The sequence below is a fragment of the Musca domestica genome, unplaced genomic scaffold (genome assembly GCF_030504385.1).
Source record: "Musca domestica strain aabys unplaced genomic scaffold, Musca_domestica.polishedcontigs.V.1.1 10, whole genome shotgun sequence".
Classification (NCBI taxonomy): domain Eukaryota; kingdom Metazoa; phylum Arthropoda; class Insecta; order Diptera; family Muscidae; genus Musca; species Musca domestica.
In genome coordinates, this window is record NW_026712115.1 from 5,645,605 (window position 1) to 5,669,316 (window position 23,712).

General features: G+C 35.0%; 1 protein-coding gene across 5 annotated transcripts; it reads left to right on the forward strand.

Moving 5' to 3' along the window:
- The first annotated feature begins 1,859 nt into the window (after positions 1-1,859).
- Positions 1,860-22,629, forward strand: LOC101899629 (focadhesin). 5 transcript variants are annotated; one of them, XM_059125764.1, is made up of 9 exons: positions 1,860-2,052; positions 2,631-2,711; positions 2,789-3,361; positions 3,422-3,708; positions 18,176-18,394; positions 18,456-19,479; positions 19,543-19,757; positions 20,479-22,213; positions 22,284-22,629. In XM_059125764.1, the coding sequence occupies exons 4-9, from the start codon at positions 3,437-3,439 to the stop codon at positions 22,431-22,433; spliced, it is 3,615 nt and encodes a 1,204-aa protein (XP_058981747.1). In that variant the 5' UTR covers positions 1,860-2,052; positions 2,631-2,711; positions 2,789-3,361; positions 3,422-3,436; the 3' UTR covers positions 22,434-22,629. The 5 variants fall into 5 exon arrangements, with proteins under 5 accessions (XP_058981747.1, XP_011291800.1, XP_005181860.1 ...); XM_011293498.3 differs by lacking the exon at positions 2,631-2,711 and having other exon boundaries at positions 2,994-3,361; XM_005181803.4 differs by lacking the exon at positions 2,631-2,711 and having other exon boundaries at positions 3,031-3,361.
- Positions 22,630-23,712: the final 1,083 nt, after the last annotated feature.

Below are 23,712 nucleotides of genomic sequence, written 5' to 3' on the forward strand. Positions count from 1 at the left end.
TTCAATAGAATACAAAATTTTCTTTTCTGACCACACATTGGTTGGGAAAGTGGACTTGGGGGTATACTAATGTGGGGACTATGCTTAAATAAATTCCTATGAGGATAATTATCTGTAAGAAGATTTTCTACCCCAGGTTTTTTTACCCCAGGTAGCCTCAAGACTAAGATGTGCACTTTTCCGAAAAACAAAAATTTGATAAGAAGAGGTTTTCTTCCCTCTTAGAAACAAATATGTCAAATAAGGGCCAAAAAATGAAAAAAGTGGCCAACACCTTAAATGGTGATACCAAAACGTGATATTTTTTTTGCAAAGATGGTTTCTTCTTGAATTATCAACATAAGCTAAAATTAGTACGAAAAATATGGTTAAAATGTAGAATATACTTGAAATCGGGTTGTTCCGTTATCAGGGGATATGATCCATATCATGACCTGCCAAAGCGATTAAAGGTATCTTGAATGTTTAGGTAGACTTTCTATTTTGCGTTCTTTATAGTCGGTATTTGACTGATTGCAGTCCCAATGTATTTTGCATTTTGTGTTCTCATTTGACAATTTATTGTCATATGAAAGAAGCAGGTCCACTTTTTGAAATTAACCCCATAACGCTTCTTCGGTCATTTTTGTTTGTTTAAATGTGTTCGCATCTTCCAGCTGAAGCACGATATAGGTCCTGGAGTAGAAAGCATTTAACATCGTATTGCGCCCTCATTTCTTTTTAATATTATTCCTTCAGAATTCAAGCCAATAAAAAAATGTACACTTCAATATAGAAAAAAGAGAAAGAATCTTTAACTGGTTCGCTGATTTTTTGCGGCAAATTTTTAAAGGTGATTATTAAGTTTGTCGGTATTTTGAAATTCGATTCCATTGAAAAATTGTCGATTTTCCCCGATTCTAGAATATTCATATAAAGCGTTATTTATAGATTTTATGTATTTATTGGGTATTACGAATAAATACATAAAGTCTATAAATAATAGTTTTACCCGTTGTGGCTTTATATTACCCAAAAAAACCTACACATCATATTAGAACTCAAAAAAGGAAAAAACACTACAAATGTACATTCGAAAATAGTTAGTCAAAATGGAAAAAAATATGCAATATAAAACATTACTATTGTACATTTTAAAAGTCAAAATGAAAATGTTAAAATTTCACATTTTTACGCGATTTTTTTTGGGTTTTATTCTTTTCTACCAAGAGGCAATTCCGAATTTGTCTAAATCGTTAAAATCAGACCGGCGGTCTTTATGTTATAAGAGTAGTAACTAACACAACTTTATTTTACATATAGAGAAATAGATTTAAAAGTAGGCGCGTTCCTCAGCCCCTAAATAGGTACATAGGGTTGGATGGAAAGCCAACAGCATCTCATGTAATAATTCTCAAACCGATATCTTCACTTTTGGCAAATATAAAGATTTTAGATAAATCGTAATAGTGGGCGTAAAAGGAGGCGCGGTCAATATTTTTTTCTTTAAAAACCTAACTCGGGGTATAACGAACGTTTGTACAAAAAATTATGCAAATCGGTCTAGCCGTTTTCAACTGATTCCGTTACCAACAAACAACAATTGATTTTTATATATATAGATTCTCATATATTTTTATTATACAACGTCATTCGGAGGTTATTATAATTTGTGTTTTTGAACAATTTTTACAAATTTAAATAATTTTTCATTCATCATTTTCAATTTTAAAATTGGTTTGACAGTTCATTGTCCCAGCAGCTGTGTCGATGCATCTACCTATATTCTTCTACCATTTTACCTGCACTGTAAGTCATCGGCTGCTAACTCTGCGGCTCATTTTAGTGAATCATTCAGTTCATTGCGTTTTACTCATGTCTTGTTCGTAAACAACAGAAATTCCGTATTGCTCCGCCTGTCGTTTCCTTTTATTTTTCATCGGCCATTGTGTTTTGTTATTATAATTTGTTTCGTTTGGAACGTTTTTGTATTTGAGTATTATAAGAGCAACAGGAGCCGGTTGTGGAACCTTATCTGAACGTTCCAAAGATTCTTATAGGCCATTCCAGAAGGTTAGATATTATTAGAACTTGAAGACTACCAATTTGAAGGCAATTTCGTACAAAAAGGTCGTGACGATAATCATAATATCGACTAAGGGGAAGTACCGGTAGTGTTGGCTATTCTGAAGGATTGGGCCAAATAAAAACTTAAACGAACCTACCGAGATCTTCAAGCAATAAACTTGCGACAATTCTTTGGAAAATCAGGACTAAAGTCATTAGAATATCGAATATCGTGATGGGGCCATGGGGATATACGAAGAATATGTTGGTTCACGTTTTTTAAAGTGGCATTGGTACCTATTACGAACATTCCAAACCGAATTCCGTCCATTCCCATTCGAAAAATGTGCAAAAATCATTAAAATAGCAAGATATACCATTACATGAGGGCATAAAGATAATGTAAATCCAAAAAATAAGATACTAAAACCCAATATGGACAGACAAAAAACAGACAGAAAGAAGTACAGACAGACGGACAGATATACAATTACTGGGTGTTTAATGATTATTTTCAGGAGTTACAAAACCAAGACATATTAATGTATCCTCCATACTATATGATATGCATTTTATTTTGTTAGCGGCGAGAAATTCAGTTACAAGTAGTGCAAACCTTCCAATATGAACAACCGAACGTTGTCACGGCAGGACTGGACGTAATGGTATGATATCATGACGATCTGTTGCATTTTACACCACATGTGCGAAGTTATTTCTAACTAACTCCAATCATTCTTAGAGAAGTGAATTTGCAACCTGCGCAGTATATTGTTAGAAACAAACTTTATTTGCGAGTGGTAGCCAACACTGGCATTTACATGACACAAGGTATTACAACTACAAGCGTTTAAATGAGAACAACGTAAAAGTAGTCACGGCAGGTCTAGTGTACGTTGTTTGTTTCATTTATCCTAACAATCTGTTGCATTTAAAACCATCTGCAGAGCATTTACTACCAATCTCCAATCTTTGTTAAATAAGTGGAATTGTGACCTGCGCTGTATTGTGGCAAACAAACTTCTTCTGCAAGTGGTAACCAACATTGGAATTTACATGGCACTAGCCATTGCAAGTGCAGGCTTTTGAATGGAAACAACGTAGAAGTGGTCACGGTAGTACTGAACTGTAAAGGTATATGTAGCAGGAAGTGAATGTGCTCGACAGAAATAAAAGCAAGCAAAACAAATATTAATTTTTCTGATCCATGAAATTAAAACAGAAAATCGAACCATTCAACGAATACTCGCATGTAATGATTGGATTTTAAATTTGTAATAAATAAAACCACCGTCGAAATTTTCAATTAAAAAAGGCACGTCCGTTTGATTATTGATTATTCTTAAATTTATTGTTATCAGTGCATTTATTTTAGGGCATTTAACTTGCCATGGAAGAGTTTAAATCGATAACACCGACCACATCGGTGGTGAAAATATCTGCATGTTTGGAAAAAATATTTCGTAAAATTGTGGAAAGCCGCGAAAAGAAGATTGCAGAACATAATATTAAAGAAATTGAATTTTTGAAATCACAATGCAAAGCAGAAAACGTCCAACTGGGTTTAATGAGCTGTCAGACATTTGTGCGGTTGGTGGAGGACGGTGTCTTGGAGGCCAACAATGTTTTGCCCATGTTGTTGTCCATGTTGCCAAATTCTAGGTGAGTATTTGGTGTATTTTATAACTACTTAATGTTCTATTTAAATTTCGAAATTATTTTTAATTAAAAAAATAATAAAAAAGTTTTAATTTCTCCTATTGTATACCTAAGTTATCTTTAAAATGCCAATTATTAGGCGGTAGGGCTACTTTGTGTTTTTTATTAAAGTCTAATTTGTTTTAAATTCTTTAAACATGCTCTTCATCTGCTGTTGTTGCTGGTTTGGTCTTTAAACGATAATATATACTCTGAATTTTCGCTGATTTTTTTTATAAAGATACTATAGACTCCTACTTTTTTTTAAATTTTTCTTAGGGATAAATTTGTAAGCAATTCTAGAAGCCGAGGTATATTCAGAAGAGGGCTCACAGATAAACATTTTAGTTTATTATGATCGCGTTCTTGCACAGAATTATAGAATTATTAGAATGTAGAACAAAGGTTAAAACGATTGAGTTGGGAGAAAATGTTTTAGTTTGTAATAAACATGTAAGTTTTAGTAACAGTGATGTGAATGGGAAAACAAAGGAAAATGCTGTGAAAATTAAATGACTCGTTCATTATCGGAGATGTTCCACAGTACATTTCTTTGTGTTAAGTCAATTTTTCTAGTCCATTCAATAAACTCCGGCACATGTACGCTTCTCCATTAAAACAAATAATTTAACATATTTAGTATTTATCCACAAAGGACCATTTTTGATATAGCGAATATATGAACGAATCATATACAGATGAGTGCAAATTTCCACATTGTCTAATGAAGAGATGCTGATATGGCAAATTATTATTTTAATTTTGTATGCCATATTAAATCAAGTAAGCAAAGGCTATATTCGGGCGGGGCCGACCATGTGATAACCTACAACACTACAATATGTTAGAAGCCCCTTTATGTCAAAATCCATTTTGAAATTATGTCGTAGAGTATTGCCCAGATATTACCCTTAGCTTTTTGACCAGGGGTATTTTCCCAATATTTACGCACTCCGCCGTGTTGTTAGTTGTTGTGGTCTATTTTACAGATTCTTCTTCTTCATTTGAATCTAATTTTTTTGCTATCATCTTCAAATGCAAGAGGTTCCCCTGTATCTCCAAATTTAGACTCATCTATATGTTTTGCTTGTCTGCGGTATTTGGCTATATTCGTCAACCAAATCAACATGAAAAAGCCAGAAGTTCGCCTTTTGTGTATTTTGGATTTTGCCTGTAAGTTAAGTTAAGGGTTTCGGTAAAATGGAAATGTTGGTATTTTTTACACAAAATTAGTGGTCCATTCTACCCGTTGTCTTAAATTCAAACTTCCTGCGATATTTGATTGCCTTTCTATTTGTGACCTTTATAGTGGCTGCAGAATCATTTTTAGTTGTTGTTCCATTTTAACCCCAAAATATATTGCGGACATCTTTAAATACAATAGGCCTAGCACTTCTGATCTAAGCCCTACCCATATGGAAATGTTCGTGAGGATCAGACAGTAATTACAATATGTATATAATACATTGCAATATGTGTATAATGTACACTTCAATATTATAAGTCAGATTGAAAAAATCGCATACAATAAAAAATATGAAAATATCACAAAATACTACAGAATCTATGTATCATTATTGGCACCTTTTCATGCGATTTTTTACATTTTATTCTTTTATGCCAAGAAGGCATTCTGAATTGACAAAATCAAAATCGGTCCAGCGATTCTTGAGATAGAAGCATTCGCGATATATTTACTATCGGCATCTAAGTAAGAATTGACCTCTTCGTCTATTTGTGATCTTGCGGTTTAATGGAGAATTTGACTTCTATTTAGCACAAATGATATGGTCTCTTTCACCCACTAAATATTACTCGATGACCATTAGAGTTCGAAGGCTTTTGCCCAGCCCTAAGATCTAGCCCAATGTTAACTTCCGTGTCGATTGGTCTATAATTGCGACCTGTAGAGCAACTGCGAAATCAGGAAAATTTTCCAGGTCCATAATTACGACCTGTAGCGTGATTACAAATTAACATGGACAGACGGACGGACATATTACTTTTACATTTTTTGTATGACTTGTGCGGACGCATCAAATGCTTGCCATACATAATGTTTGCTGGGTACATCAATTTTTCCTTGGGATACCAATTTACAAATTATTTACCAAAAAATATTGCTACTACGCATGGATATTTATTTCAGCATGAACGCTTAAGCATATAGCAAGCGATTGAAATAAGTCTTGCCATGTTGGTACTGGCGCCCAATTCCTCCTCTATGATTTGAAATATATTGCAAATCTAATTTCAACCATTGTACTTAACGACCTACTTATGTGTATGGGTGCTTAAAGTTAGCGTCTTATGTCCTATACGAACTGTACTCAGTCACGGCGCGGCACACACACACATTCACACTTAAACAATTAATATAAGAAAAGCCAACGACCATTGTTGGTCAAGGTATGCCAAGTAGTTGGAAACGGAAACTCTAGCCATAAAACATGGCCCAAGTAGGAAGAACTTCGTGTTGTTTTCGTAGACATGAAAAATAACACAAAACAAAAAAAATCACGGCGAAAAACGCTTAAAATGAAATGTATAAGAGAACAATGTCAACAACACAAGACGAACAAATTATAAAAAACAAATCAGAGGAACGTAGTCATTAGCAATGGAACTGTTAATCTTCTAGAGTTGCTTGAATAAAACTTCAAACCAACAACAATTACATTGTTCAAACAAAACAAATCAAGGGTGGCAAAGACTTAGCGGATAGTGAGTGGTAATAGGAAATTTGATATAATTTATGCTGAGGTTTATCCTTGACATCAACATTTTTCTTTTGATTTGATTTTCGTATCATTAAATAACACTTGAGTAGTGTTTTTGTTATGGTAACACATATTTGCTACCATGCATTATTAGTTATTAAGTGCATCAACAAAAAGCACGTTATTAAATGTAATAAGAAAAATATGTCTATACCTCTTCTTTTTTATATTAATTATGACAAAGGAAATAAAATAATTTAGTTGAATGCTTTGGTACTGCATATCAGATTTTAGTAAGATTTTAAATGTGTTTTGCGACAGATCAGTTAGGAAGTAATGGGTTGGGTTATATATGCATAACTATTTGTTTGTGAGATCGGCACCTTCAAACATGCAAACTTAATTTATATCGAAGAAAGAAAAAAACAGGGTAGGAACTGTACTGATCAGCATCTCTATAGATGAACTAGAACTTATAAAGACGGCTCTAAGATGTAGAAAGGCCCTAGTGCGGGATTCGAATACGATAATCCACATAGAAGCCCTTTATATTATACATGGATATGTTTAACTATACCTGGGTACTAAAACGTAATGGGAAATGAAAAAGCTGAAGGTGGATCTCAGTTACCCGAGCTGACCTCTTATTTGAACAAAACCAAAAAACTGCTTTGAGAAGGCATGGCACACGAAGTCTACATGCAGGGAGATCTGGCCGAGCTTATCCTGAAGTAGAACTGACTCTACTATCGCTATATAATGGTGTTATAAGATTTCTGACTTCAAAACAAAATGACAGTGAAAATACTACTGTAGATTTTGTAGAAATGAGCAGGAATTAGGTACTGTCGAACGTTTGGTTTGTAAGTTTCCTATTCCCTATCGCAGATATAATATAGGCACTCTCACCTTCTTATCAGCCGTAGATCAATCCACATAAATTTTAAATTTGCAAAAAGTCTACATTGTCTTTGAAGACTTCATTGAAGACTTCATTTTTTTCCCAATTACATCGCTTCAAATGGATTACGTTTTGACTAATAATAAAAGCACGGTCTGGTCTGCAAGAATTCAGGGATATGCTGATTCCAAAGCAAAACAAGTTAAAAAGCAGTAATTTCGGCTGATCCGAACTTTGAGTACCCTCCACTATTTGGAACAAATTTGGAAATTTTCAAAAAAAAAAAAAAAATAAAATCCTTAAAAAATTCTCTTCAAATTTTAAAAATACCGAATATAGCCTTTATATTGGGGTCTTTACGACGTGGACCTACGTAGGCATCGTTTGTCATAAGTCATTACCATATTCAAATTCGAAACTTGAAATAACGGCGAACAATTCGGTGAGTATTGTACCTAAGATCGTCAAAATACCGAATATAGCGAGGTACTGATGTATGGGGTCTATACGAAGACCTGGATCTGCATAGACAAATTTCTGTGACAGACTGTAGTTCCCGTTACGAACTCTAAAGTCGTAATTTGAAACTACTCCGGTGAATAATGACACTAAAATCATCAAAATACCGAATATTGGGAGGTACCGTTATATGGGGGCTATACGAAAACTTGGACCTACATTGCCCATTTACGAACTTATCCTGCCTACTGGAAAAATAACCATGTGCAATTTTTAGCCTTCTATCTCAATTTGTTTGAAAGATAGCGTGATTACAAAAGACAGATGGACAGACAGACAGACGGAAATCGCTAAATCGACTTAGAATTTTACGCTGATCAAGAATATATATAATTTGTTGGGTCTGGCATGAGTATTTCGAGGAGTTGCAATCCAATGTTCTTTGTTGTTGCCCTAACAACAATATATGTGTTATTCGTTTCTGTTCATCTGGTTAACACTACAAGTTCGAGAATTCAGTAGGGTTGGTTTGGAAGGGCATTTGAAATCTCCAATGCCAATTTATACGCCTGCACCGTCGTTCGTTAAAGTATCCCTTCACAATCTTTCAAAATATGAGTTCAGTTATGTAAGTTTTATAGATTAACAAAGAGGAAGGGACTTATATTTTATACACATTTTTCTATGGATGGACTGTAAGAAAAAAGAAAAATGTGATACCCTATAAAACTTTAGAGATCCAAAACCATTTTAGTAGATTTTTTTAAATACTGCCATACAGCCCGGCATCTTTTCAAACCTTTGATTTTGGAGCAGGGTCTTTTACACTTTATTTACGCTTTCTGTTGTGCTGATAGCTATTCAAAACAATTTCACACAAAAGTTGTGGTCCATTTTATCCGCTAAATATAATCCAATGGTCGTTCTTAATGCTAGACTTCTGCCCTGTCCCAAGCCCTCACTTCATGCTAAATTTCGTGTCGACTGGAAAGTCTTAATTTCTTGTGGTCCATTTTATCCGCTAAATATAATCCAAAGGTCGTTCTTAATGCTAGACTTCTGCCGTGTCCTAAACCCTAACTTCATGCTAAATTTCGGGTCGACTGGAAAGTCTTAATTTCTTGGTAATTTGAACCCCTAAACATTTTGCGATAATTTCCCACAACAATAGAGGTCTATTCTGGTCAATAGACCATAATTGCGACCTGTACCGTGATTACAATTTAACATGGACACACACATGGCTAGATTGACTCAGCTCGGCGAGAAAAGAAGAACCATATATAACATCCAATGTGAGGGACCAATATTTCGAGGTATTACAATCGATCTCATAATACTCCTACAACTTTTTTGCAATATTAAATTTTTAATTTGTTGACAAAAACTTAGTTGTGTTTTGCATGTCCTTCATGGCAGTTAATAAACTGTCAAATTGCAAACTGGGCAAATTACAATACGACGCAATCAAGATTTTATTACAAGGCGTATGCCGTAACGTTTTGTAAATTGTTAGTAATTTATCAAATATTTATGGCATACCATAAAAATTATTGCTTTTTATTGTGGGTGTCGGCAGAAACCACCATTTTGCAGATGGTGGTGGATATGGCACCGATTGAGGGCAACTTTGTAATACACCGAAAATTTTGCAATTCATAATTAATGGTCATTACGACATGAAATATAATTTACCACTGTCAAGGGTTTGGAGCACATTCCATCTGAACTGCGTTTTTGTTTTCTTGTTTTTTTTTTGTGCGCTTTTTCAAATTTCTTTCCCAGTACGTGTACCCTGTGGTGGATGTACATTTGAATTATATTTTTCATCGTCTTATAAAAAGTTTAGCTTTTCATTTAAGTTTTTTTCGCGAGCAAAGTTCTTTGCTTAACATTGAACTTGACTTTGTTGTTGTTATTTTATAGAATTTCAAGGACATCTTGCGGTTACTGAATCACAATCAATGTGCAAGAAACAAAAAAATTCACTCACAATTGTCCTTGAATATAAACTTTAATGGAATTCATATGGCAATTTGCAATTTAGCTGGGCGTCTAATATTCAGACTGAAAGAAAAAACAGAAAAACTAGAAATCAAAACTAATTGCATAATATTAAGTGCCTTTCAGTGGCCTGCTATATGACTTGGCTACATAGGACTGTAATAAAGAATAAACGCATATTAAGCGTTGATGTAGATATACTCCAACTGGGAACTACTTATTCAAGAGGAAAAGGAAATTGCCTTGGCAGTAAAGTGGCTTTTATCATGATTGTTCTCTTCCACTGGTAGCATTTAATATGCAATTGTGCGGTTTTTTGTTTCTAACATTTACTGTGTTTTTTTGTTCTGTTCTCAGCTGTTTCATGAGGTGTAATGAAAAATTACCATATGTGATCATAATCCGTAATAAACATGTTACACTTATGATGAACAGGTCATAACGTTTCTCACTTACATTTTTTACAAATAGACGGGCTAATTGCTATTTTCTTTGTTGGTAGGATACATATTGTGAGACGTATTGTTGCGCCCAAGCCAAAGTAGTAAAAAATACATTGAAGTTGCAGTTGCTGACCGAAACAGAAGTGTTGTCATTTCGTATCAAAATTGTATACAATTGGGGGCTGATTGTATTTCTATGTATATAAGATTTTCTAAAAACTGCAAGACTTCCTGAAATTCTTAGTTCAGGCATATAAACGTGATAATCGCCGATGTCATGTACTCTAAGAAACAACAAGTATTATGCAAAATAAAATCGAATATGATATCATTGAGAGCTAAGTTAGATTATTGTATCCAGTTCTTAAGAATAAATGATAGTTAATAAGTTTAGAATCAAAGCAAAATTCAAAGTGGAATATTATTGGGAACCTTCTGATTAAAATTAAGGGCCTGTTTCTGCAGGACAATTCGAAAGTGAACCCGAAAGAAAAATACGAATTCTATGTATTTTTTAATTTAAATAAAAGCCCAAGACCTATATAAATTCGGCGAGGAAGCGAATTCGTAAAAAATACATATTTTTCTATTGAGTTTTATGTCAAATCTTTGCTTTTTTCTAGGCGAAAAAAACTTGTTTCGCCCCTTACATGGTAGAATTACAGGGTAGCCCTATCAGGCCAGCTGTAGGCAACTTGATATGTCAAACAAATTGTTGTAATTCGAATTCGCCTTTCATATACACAAAGAGAAAAAAGAATGCAAATAATTATTAACATTGAAAATTTTGGAATAGTAAATTTTGAGGTATTGTATGGTTTGTAAAAGAACGTATATTGGTGGACAAGCTTAGTCCAATACCTTCCTTAAGTTAATATTTGTATAAATGCGTTCATGAGTGTCGTCACGAGTCACACACATAAAAATCTCCAAGCAATTCCCTTTATCCATATCTAGAGGTAGTTAGTACAAATATAGTTTTTGTATATTTCCTAATATTCAGCATTAAAAAGATTTCTTCTCTATCCTTAAAAATTGAAATTGCAAACCAATTTTAAAAAGAAAGAACCCTTATAATATTTCGAATGGACATTTATTGATAATGTTGAGGGCTAAAGTAAATCATAACAGCTTCACGATTATACACTGGAGACGTTATAAAAAAAAAACACGAATTGATCCGCAAACATGTTTTAAAAATCTGTTATTTAAGAACCACAGATATCCTAAAAATGCCGTAATTTGAGACCCTATCCGGCATTTTTCTTCAAAATCTATATCACAACGAAACAAAATGTTCTTGCAAAATTTGATTTTTTTTAATTTCAATGAACCAAAACAAAATTATTCAATGTCTCAAAATAAAATGTTCTGATTGGTGCAAAACAATTTTCCCCCGAATTATATTTGTCAATTAAATTCGCCTTGCATAAAATTTTGACATATCAAGTTTTCAGAAAAGTTGCTTTGTTGTAATTTTCGCCTATGTTGCTACCTGGTATTTCTACCATGGGTCGGCCTATAAGCCCATCTGCCGTCAAAAGACATATTGTGATTTAAAAACTCAAAGAGGGTCAAATCAAAATAGTGCAAAAACTACCACGTTTATTGTCAAAAGTAGTCTTCTTGGCCGAGCTTATGTAGGCCTTGTTAGAAAGTTGAACTTTTGTGTGGGAAAGAGCCAAAAGGAGCTGGATGATACATTCCATATTCACAAAATTGTTGATTTGTATTTGCTATGAGAGATAAATATTGAAAATTGTGCCCCTATGTGGTGGAGGCTCTTTATAGTGAAGGGCGACATCGTCCATTTTCGCACCTGACTAAGCACTGATACTTTTATTGGGATGTACAGAGTTTGATGATCCGATTTTGTTGTGTTAGAAAAATCGTTTCTTTGAAATTTGATCTTTTGTGGTTTAAGTATCGGAAGGAGTGTAGAGTTCCATTTGTGGTAAAGCTATAGGCAAAAGTATAAATCTCTTACCAGATATCACCACATGACCAATGTTGATGTGTTGAGAGCATACAGAAGACGTTGGTTTAAACTCTACCTGGCAAACTTTACTCCATTCTGCCCGCGAAACTTCTTTCTTTGGGACCGAAAAAAGTATCCCTTCCAGGAACCACTCTCCTTCGGCATATTTTTCAAATTCTTGTTTTTAAGTAAAAGCCGCACAATTTTCCTTTTCAGATGTTATTTATTTAGATTTCCTTTCAAAATCTTTAAATTACTTCTAAATGTTCTTGACATTAACCATGGTAGAAATACCAGGTAGCAACATAGGCGAAAATTACAACAAAGTAACTTTTGTTCGAACTTGATATGTCAAAATTGTAAGCTAGGCGAATTTACTTGACATATAAAATTTGAGGCAAATTGTTCTGCACCAATCAGAACATTTAATTTTGAAAAATTTGGAAAATTTTGCAGGGAAATCTTTTGTTGCTGAGACTCGTACAGTTTATGCCGATCCTTGATATAAGAGAACTAGATAAAAGCAAATGGTATATAAATATTGGGGTGAATACCGCGTGGAATGATAAAATCAGTTGGAACAAATTCAAAACGAATACGGAGAACTCAAAATAAGGCAAGAAATCATCAATCCAACAAAAATGCACTCACTATATGGTGGATTTGTATGAACTTTTTGGGCGATGTGATTGTAGAAATTTATAAAAGTTTCGCCCCAGATAGCGGATTTTTTCAAGACCCAACTCGTGAAATTTGAAAGAATCTAGAGTTCTTCACATCATCAAATCCTGGATTTTTAAATATTTCCAGTTCTCAAATTGTGGATTTTGAAATAGTTTCAGGGATTTAAAGAAAATGTACGAGCCCCAAATCATGAGTTTTAAAAACATTCTTCCGGCGTTAAATCGTAGATTCTAAAGAATATTTCCGAGTCCGACATTGTTGAATTTTAAAGAACTATTTCAAGAGAGTAATCATTAGCTTCTCAAAATTTTTGTTTTTCAAATGAATCGAATTGTTTATTTAATGTCTTTAAGAATTCAAATCGGAGGAAGTTAAGATATATAAAATCACTGATCGTCCATATGTCTTTAATATAAGATTAGTCAAATAAACGATTTTAACATTGGCATCATAAAACTGCAGAATATTACACTATTTGTTTCTATCTCAAATTAGATTATATAGAAATGATACGTTCGCCTTTAAAAATATGCAGAATCATTTGCGCTAAATTATTTCAGGCGAATTTTCAAAATTACGCTTTCCGTTTTAAAGCAATTACCACGTGAAAGCTCTGAAACTTCTATGTCTTAAATTGTGGCCTTAAATAATGAAAACACAAATAGACGGTCGGACGGACATCGCCCAATCGACTCCAAATGTCTAACATGGATTTCATCCAAAAAATCTAGAGTCCAAAACCATTATTTCGATGAGGCACATTTTGACCTATCAAAAGGTATATAGCCGATGTATTAATTTGGCTGGGGGTATTCTAAGTTTATTTATTGTTACTGTTTTGAGTGTGAATTTTGGTAATGTTTCCGTATGGCGAATTCAAATTACAACAATTTTTTTACATATCAAATTGATACCAGCTGGCGTGAAAGGGCGAATTCAAAATATATTTTGACAGAAAACTTGGTTATCAGATGGTCCCCCTGGCCGACCTTATATAAACCTTGTAAAATAAAATTAAAAAAAAAACTTTCAAGGAAAGGGGTTTTCCTTTGACTTTACTTCTGGCAAAAACAGGTCTCAAAAGACAAGATTACTTTAAAGAACTCCAGTAAAAGGTATACCTGAATTCCTCGAAGACATACTATAATAGATAGCTCATTTAAAATTGGACCTCCTCTCTATTCTTATTGCCAAGGGAAATGTTGGAGATACATCGCCAGCGACCTCATTCCCCACAGTGGGTACATTTCAGCAATTGCGCCAGCTTAATCCGGTTGCAAGACTACAGAGAAAGTGCTTATGTTGCATCATGCTTCTGATGTAGACTCGTAAATCGTATATGGAATATGGGGGTTTGCAGTCAAATGTGAAACTGAGAAGTAGTGATGATTAAGATGTTTAGATTACCACTTAACAACAGTAGATTGTTTCGTCATAGAAATTTTAATTTTCACCACGAGTTGTGTCATTCGGGTCTCTTTATACCCTACAACACTATGTGTTGGGGGTATTATAAGTTTGATTGTGCCAAAGATTATGTAACACCTCGAAATATTGGTTTCCCACATAGGAAAGTATATATAGATCTTCCTGTCTCGCCGAGCAGAGTCGATCTAGCTATGTATGTATGTCATGTTAATTTGTAATTGTATATGTATCTATGTATTGGGGGTATTATAAGTTTGATTGGGCCAAAAATTATGTAACACCTCGAAATATTGGTTTCCCACATAGGAAAGTATATATGGATCTTCCTAGCTCGCCGATCTGAGTCGATCTAGCTATGTATGTCCGTCCGTCCGTCCGTCCGTCTGTCCATGTTAATTTGTAATCACTCTACAGGTCGCAATTATGATCCTCAGGAAATTGAAAATGGAGGTGGGGTTTACGTCAGAATAGAACCCTATTTCTTTAATGATCGCATGATATTTAGGGGTTAAAATGGACCAAAAACTCTACAGGTCGCAATTATAGATCAAGTTAAGTTAGCATGGGACTAGAGCTTAGGACTGGGCAGAAGCCCTCCAATTTTGATGGTCATCGGGTAATTTTTAGTGGGTGAAATAGACCATAATATTTGTGTTAAATAAAAGTCAAAATTTTCATTAAACCGCGAATATTTTTAATTCCGGCGAAATCACAAATAACCGAACAGGTCAATTCTGACCGTTACGTAGATGCCGATAATAAAAATATAGAATATATATAGCGAAATATATACAATGTATATATACTAAGGAGATATAAGCATTCTACTTAACATCCCTTAGCTAGAATGCTTATATCTCAAGAATAGCTAGACCGATTCTGACAAATTTTGTCAATTCAGAATGTCCTCTTGGCATAAAAGTATAAAATTTAAAAAAAAAATGCATAAAAATATGTCAATAATGATGTTAATATAGATTTTGTAGTATTTTGTGACAATTTTTTTAGTTTTTCATATATTTTATCGCATGCGATTTTTTCAATTTGACTTGTATATTTTGTAATATTTTTACACCTTACAACACAGGTTAGTGTTATTATATAGATATTGTAATTATCGTCCCATTCTCACGAAAATTTTCATAAGGGTAGGGTTAGGCTCAGAAGGGCAATATATTTAGAGGTTGAAATGGACCAATAACTAAAAATTAAATTTTTCTGTTTTCGCAGCCATTATAAAGGTCACAAATATAAACTTAAGGATACGAAATCACGCATGAAGTTAGAGTTTGGGACAGCGAGTAGAATGGACCACTACTTTTGTTTGAAAAAATACCAATATTTCCCTTCTACCGAAACGCTGAAAATAACTTTGAAGCGAAATCCAAAATACACAATAGGCAAACTTTCCTTAATGCTGATTTCGCTGACGAATATAGCCAAATTTTGTAGACAAGCAAGTCATATAGACGAGTCTAAATTTGGAGATACGGAGGGGCCTCTTGCATTTGGAGATTGTCACGAAATATTTAGGGGCCAAATGAACCAAAAACAGAACAATTTCCCTGATCACACAATTGAAATCAATCGACAATGTATTTTTCCTGAGAAGAGAATTAGGATCATCGAAGATGGATTTGCACATTAAGGGGCTTCTAACAAAGTGTAGTGTTGTAGGGTATCACATGGTCGGCCTCGCTCGACTATAGCCTTTCCTTACTTGTTTCTTAATGAAAATGAAGCAACTCACAGCTGTTGAGTGATATATAGACATGTTAATCCCCATTACTTCGGCAGTTCCTCATTTGAATGTGCTGGTCGAGAGAAGTTTAGTTCCGACCTCCAACTATCCTAAGATCCTAAGGGTCACTACCGACCACGCAAGCCACAGCTATCTTCGGTAAATTGAAAAGTAGGAACAAGTTCCTCAAAGCACTAGCCGGTGGCACTTGGGTGCGGACAAACTGACATTGTTGACCTTTTATAACACGGTAGGTCGGTCTTTATGATTGAACGTCGGCTGCCTACACAAATCAGGCTAATTTTGGCGTTCAGGACGCCTCAATTCGTATTGGTCAGGAATTTATGCCGTCTGCCCGGCGTGTGACTTAGGACCGCACAATACGCTGCATGTCTTTAATTGCCCAGCTAAACCTACCATATCCACTACCACTTACAGCCTGCGAAGGTAGCGGAAATTTTAAATCTGGAGATTGTGGATGATTGTACTATCATGGATGTCATTTTAATCTATCTTATCGAGCTTGTCGCCTTTTTCAAAGTGATATATATGAAAATATAAATTTTTACAACATGGGCCGCGGAGATCTTATTAATCCAAGAACTTAGGGGCCATGTAGATCCAGCATGGTCTGCATATACAAGTGTGGTGGAGATGTATTCAAAAATGTCAGAACGTCTCCTGTTAACTATTTTAATAAGGACACAATGGTTCTTCTCGTACGTCATCATAATCGTATTATTTCGTTGTGACAACTGCTTAGCTGATACTATCGGACTCAACTTCTATACCAGGTCTGTATACAGGGTAAGATGAAAAAACGGCAACCATCTTCAGACTGCTGTCATTACTAAGCCACTAGTCCGACAGCTGTTAAAATTTTTTCCAGTGACAGCTCATTATATTGTTTACAAGCGTACGAAAGCATTTTGGTTTAAATGTGAATAAGAGGCGACTTGATCGAAAACCGCGTCACAGTCACAAAAAAATGGCTCGTGTGCTAAACATATCGCAATATTTCATTCGGCTAATATTGAAAAATGAATGGTTACAAAATGAGGTTTCTCGCTTCATTTCCAGCGCACAATGACCACCAAAATCTCTGGATACCAATATGTTGGACTTGTGTCTGGAGTATTTTGGAAAGCAAGGTTGGCACTAAAAAATACCAAAGTGACGATCGCTTCAAGCAAGTGGTTCGCTGGAAATGGGCCAAAAAACCGCAGAGCAACATTCGGGCAGCGTGTGACGGTTTCATTGGTCATTTGAAGGCCATTATTCATGCCAATGGTTGGTCACCGAACAAATCTAAACTTATTCTAAAATTTGTAGAAAAACATTTTTTGATTTCATTCGATAAATTTAAACAACTTTTTTATCTCACCCTGTATATCATACATTTTTTATAAATGAAGAAAACATGTTGCATCTGATTTTGTATGTATTCTGACAGAAATTGGGCATAGCATTAGGGGCGTATGGAATGACAAACTTATGATGCTCTTAATCTCACAAAAAATGTAGAAACTCAGGTCGATAACATTGACTTGAACTAGTGGCCTAAAATCAAACGAAATTAATATAACCAAAAAGCATGTGAGTTCATCGGATTACATTCTGCCCTACATATTTTTATTTAAATTTATCACTTTTTTATAAACTCAATTTATTATTTTGCATGTTAAGAAGTAAATTTGCAATTTAATTTAAACATGAAATGAACATTTCACTAAGATTTATGTGTAAATGGAAAGATATTTTCACATGCGAAGTCAAATCTAGGCTAGCTAAGTTTTGCTCGATTATAAATTCGTGACTTGAAGTTTGTTGAACAATACTTCCTCCACTTTTCTGTTTTCGGTTTTTCCACAAGTTCAATAAACAAAGGTTCTTGGTGGTGGATAGTGTGTGGAAATGACCAAACAGAATTTGGTTCTTTTTCTAAGGAAGTTGTTACCTTTTTGAGTGAAGGTTAGAAGAAAGAAATAACACTTCAACACCATTAATATCCATCTACACCTACGTACATTTGATGTGGCTTTTAATTAATGTCGTTATTGTTTCTACTTACAGTCACATTCAATACACCACCATTACCGAAGGTATTGTCAGTCTCCTTCTGCTGAATTTGAAACGAAAGGCTGCCACGCTAAAGGAAAACGAGAAATTCCAATCACAATTTGGCCTTAAAACGCAACAACATCCCATGATTACTCTGCTACAAAATCCAGGGGTTAACATGAATGACGTAGCGAACAAAATTAATGGTATTTGTAATCATCACGACAAACAGTAAGTGTGTTTATGGGTCATTTTTCTCTAAAAATAAAACAATTGTTAAATTTATTTTTAGAATCAAAGAATTTAGTATAGAGTATTTGCGCCCTGTCTATTTATACATTCTGTGTAATCCACAGACCTTGTCCGATTCCAAAACCATATGGACCGGTCTCTTGACTTTAAGTAAACACAATCAGGAGGCAAAGACCCTAATGCAAGAAGTCTTGTCATGGAGCAAAATTACAACCTCTCAAAATTGCCTGTTCACATCCACCCTGCTCATAGAAGCCATTGAGCATTTCTTGAGTCAGAAAGATTTCAAACAATCCATTGAATTGTCGGTCTTTCAAATTTTGGTAGTAAATCATTTGGTAAAATTTGGCATAGATCCACGACCCAGTTTGCATTGTATTCTAAGGGTTCTGCACTCGACACGAGAACACTCACAGAGTCATTATAATGTTATGTTAGTCCTGCTCTCGGAAAGCTTGCACTTGTTATCGCCCAGCTATTTGCCAGATCTGCTGCGTATTATCTCGTTCATTGTGGTTCAGGAAAACTGTGGGCATCAATACATTCTGAACATGTGTCTAGATGGTATCATCCAGTGGATGTCTCAGACTGCATTTATACCTGCAGATGGTCTGGCCATAGCCCATCAAATTGTACGTAAAATCTTGGATGTCATTAAGGGAAATGCGGCAACAACACCCATTCAAACCAAAACCTTTGAATCAGCAACCATACGGTATTTTCATCCGGATATAGCAATGGCATTTGATTTGGCCAAACTAGTGGAATCGTACGATGATTCAGAAGACAAAGATGTCTACACATTTGTGGATACCCTCAATGTTAAGGCGAATACAACATTTTGCCAGCGGCTACATCTATTCCTGCGTGCCTTATTCTTGTCCCGTGAGCCATCGGTGGATTGTTGGTTTAAAATCTACGAAGTTATTTTGGAAATAATAAAAGTAAATGCCGACATCGCATATGATTTCCTAATGACTTATATTTTCAAGTTGGCCGGCGAACACAATCCTGAATTGCAGATGGAACTTTTAAGAGGGCTACCAAATTTCGCAATATCCAAGGTAAGGGAATCAAAACTTATTTGATGTGAGTGATTAATAATCGTGGTTTTTCTTTTATTTAAGGACAATATACCCATGATTTTGAATACCATTCGAAATTTGTGTAGTTACAATCCGACATTCAGCATGGATCTATATTTAAAACTTTGGCGTGTGGAATCCCGTACCTATCCGTTCCTGGTTAAATTACTGTCACTGCCATCCAAAGATGTTAAAAGTAATAAATGGGAATTTGATGTTGCAAAGACGTATACAATACGTGAAATATGCTATGAAAAGTAAGTTATATAAAACTCTAACCAAAGAAAATTCATACAATTGGTTACTTTGGGAAATCTATTACAAGTCGAGTCAACTCGAAGACTTTTTGGTCAATTTTGTGATACTGTCACAATAGAGAGGTGTAAGAGATCCGATAAGCAGTAATCAAAGCCTCTTCTCAAAATAACATATGATTTCGGTTTTTCAAAAAAAATTTTTTTCTAAGTTGAGATTTCATTCAAAATTAATTAAAAAGGTATAATCAATCAGTCAACAATATCTCTGTCATTGTTGCTTTGTTGTTCTTCAGTTTTGTCGTGCCTAAACGCAGATATTCTTGTTAAATTAATACTTGTCCAATCTTGTGTGTTGAGTTCAGTAGCTCAGCTTTCTCGGTGTCTATCGACTATATTTTCTTTGAAATAAATAGATATTTGTCAGAAAACCAACCTAAAACCTCAACCAAACCTAGGTTAAAGTTTTAGGTTGATTTTCCTCGTTGGACCCCAATAATTCTGCTCCATTTAATACCATAGTATATAAATACCAAAATTGTAATTTAAGTTTTCCTGGTTACTGTTCTCAAAAACGTTAAGGAACCTTATATCCCAGTCCTAATTAGGCAATGGGTCCGATTTTGTTAGTCCAATATATTTTAATTTAAATCATTTTGTAAGGGGTTAAAATTTTATTTTGTGGTCCCAGAGTAATGTATCTTTCTGCTTCTTTCTTTAACAGACCCACGCAACACGGCTCCGATTTGGTTTCCCACCTCTCTGATATTCTCAATACCTGCACCGACGATGCTGGTGATTTACCTACCTCCCTTGCTCTGGACGCCATCGTGGCTCTGTGTGACAGCAATACCGTTAATATAACATCAACCTGGCGTGCATTGAGTAGTAAATTTCGACATGAGAAGCGACCTCGGGCCCTTAAATCGCTGTATAAATTCTTTGCACACGTTCCATTGCTGCAGACACCAACACTTGAGTTTGAACAATTGGTCGACGAGGCTCTCGATCAGTTATGGTTAACCATAAGTCGTTCTGATACCGATCCGGAAATGATACGTGAAGCATTGGAAGCACTAAAACACTATGAAATTGGTACACTGCTGACACTGAAGCATATACCACCACAATTTAGGCAAGATTTGCATGTTGCACGAGAATATAAGGGTCCGAATGGTCGTGAAGTTGTTGATCTTGAACAAGAAATGATACCCGGGGAAGTATGGGTACAATTGTTGCAAAAAATACGACCAGAGTGTGGGGCCGCTGCTGCAGATTTAATTGCTCATTATATTTATGGGGAAATTAATGAATTCCGTGGAGGTCTCTATCGCCTGCCTGATGGCAAACCAGAACCTCGTAAACTTCAGGGATTATATCCAAAGAGTCCTTTGCGTGCCATTATCAGTTATTTGGTTAACCAATCACGTTATGGAGATCATGTTGCCGAACCGATAGCCGTTACCAATGCCTTGAGAGCTATATCGAAAAAGTTTCCGAAACCCATACCACCGGTTGATTGGAGTTTCCTTCATTCATTCTTTCACCTGTCCTTCGATACCAGGAAATATTGTATTCTCATAGCGAAAAATCAACTGCTACATTCGGGTACCGCTAAGCGTTTATTGGAAAACTTCCTCATGGATTTCGAGCCAAATTGTTTCGAAGAAGATTTGTTGCTATTGTTTTCTTTGCTGCCCGAAATTTCCAATGGTGTTAGCTTGACGATATTGAAAAACTTTGCCGAAAAGGTTGCAGTCTATTGTTTTAAAGAATCGCAGCTGGCTGGCTTTAATGAAGGATGTTTATTTGAGAAATTTATGGACAGTGTAAAATATATTTTCATGGGAAAATGTGAAATTCCTGAAGTATTGGACATTTTCACACTGATTGTTGAACGTTATATGGATTCCATGGATGTCGACTCGAAACTATTTCAGCGATATACTGAAGCTGTGGCTGTTTTGCCCAATAATGCCATCGATGGCCTCACTTTACCCTCGAATTGGTGGGAAACTCCCATAGGCAAGTTGAAAAAGGCTACAATAATTCGTTCGTATTTGGTATTGTACAATGGAAATATAAGCAATCCTTTGAAATGGCTTAATCCCATCATTGATGCTTATGCCACACGAAAAGAAGACCAATTGTTTTTCTTTAGGCATTTAACTTCGGTTCTGTATGCCTTTAATAGCGATGAACAATCGTGCAATTGGATAATGGAAATGTTTATACAAATTCAAGCTCTCCTGGCCGAATCATCGAATAAGGAGAAATTGGAAAAGGTATTGTATTTATTAGATATTTTTATATTATCCGTGGATGTGTTGTCCGGCTGTGCAGTGCTATTGGGCAATTTAGATGTAGTAGCCACACAACGCAACGAACGGTTTCAAATTTTCCCTGAGAGTATGCAGTTCTTATGTGATCATATTTTTTGGAAAGATCAAGAGGCGAAAGTAAGTAATTTAAAAATATTGGAACATACCAAAAGACGCACTAAAACATAATCTTCTTTATGTCCTTAAGATTTATGAGTTCCTTTATAATCTCTACAAAAACCCGGCCATACCAGAGATATATGCTTCCATTTTCAAAGACGCCATTGTATGTTCGCGCAACAAGCCATACTTTGATGCCAAGGGAATTTGGACAAAATATGTGGGCATGCGGAAATGAGTTTTGGCAGCACGAAGGATTTGATATTATATTGCTCAACTATTATTCTTATTATTATACACTTTGGCGAATTTCAAATTCATGTTACTCAAGTGCACATTAAGTGAAACTGCCATTTTTTGTATGCTTTATATGTTGATTTTGTAACTATTTATAAAATATGACATTGAATAAAACAGTTGAGTTATTTATACAATTATAAGGCTTTTAAATATTAAGCATATGAAAAATATTGGCTCCCATTCACAAGCATTTTGATTGGAAACAATGTTTCGGTTATTTTCCTCTCTAGATTGTGAAGATCTGGTCTGGCCTTTTATAAATTTTTAAGCTCCAAGCATGTTGAAATTGATAAAAAAGAGGAAAACTTGGCTAGATGAAATAAGGTATATATCCGTCGTGCGGCATTCTTACGAGTGTGAGAATGGATATGCACTATGGACGAGTCATGCTTTTCGCACCATGTTGCTATGTCCTGGAACCCAAAAAAGCCTTATGAATTCACGTATTTCAAGGAGACATTTCTTGCTTGCAATTGCATTTTTGATTTAATGACACTAAAATAGATAGATTTAGAGACATATATAGCTACTGCTCATATTATGCTATTGTAAAATTCTCCTAAATTTACGTCTGCACTCTTGGTTATATTAATCTCGGTCTGAAGGACACTACAGTTATCGTTAAGCTTATATAAGCATTTTATTATTGTGTTAGGGCAGAATACGCCAGTTCCGGTGCCTTCACCCATCTTGGAATCGTCGGGAATGGTCAAACCATCCAGAGGAGGTTCACCACCAGCCCTGACGTCCCCATCCGACATGTAATAACTAATAATATTACCCACACCCATGGTGGAATTAAAAAGGTAAAACTATGCAATCATATGTTTACAATTTTTTCAATATTATTCAATTGACAACATCTCATTGTCAAAAATTATAATTATAAATCCATTGTATACACAGAAATCGGAGATCTGGGTCTGGTTTCTTGTTCTATGAAAATATGAAATGAAAAATATTTCCTTTATAAAATTTTTCATTTGACATTTCTTTCTTTTATAAAAGTCTTCATTTCACATTTTCATAGAACAAGAATTGAGGCCCTGATCTTTTTTAATCTGTGAAATTTGACAAGGTAAATTACAGAAAATACAGAGATGGATATGCTTACTTGAAATGACTTTACCTTCTCAATTTACCACGCCTACGCTTAGCACATCTTGAATATTCAGTGGCTGGAAATGTAGCAGCACATTCAATGTAGATTGGGGAAC

Bases quoted from the DNA above. Each gene is read 5' to 3' on its own strand.
- LOC101899629 (XM_059125764.1), top strand. From the start codon at position 3,437: ATGGAAGAGTTTAAATCGATAACACCGACCACATCGGTGGTGAAAATA. The intron at 3,709-18,175 runs GTGAGTATTTGG...TTCTACTTACAG, and splicing joins TCCATGTTGCCAAATTCTAG to TCACATTCAATACACCACCA. The intron at 19,480-19,542 runs GTAAGGGAATCA...CTTTTATTTAAG, and splicing joins CAAATTTCGCAATATCCAAG to GACAATATACCCATGATTTT.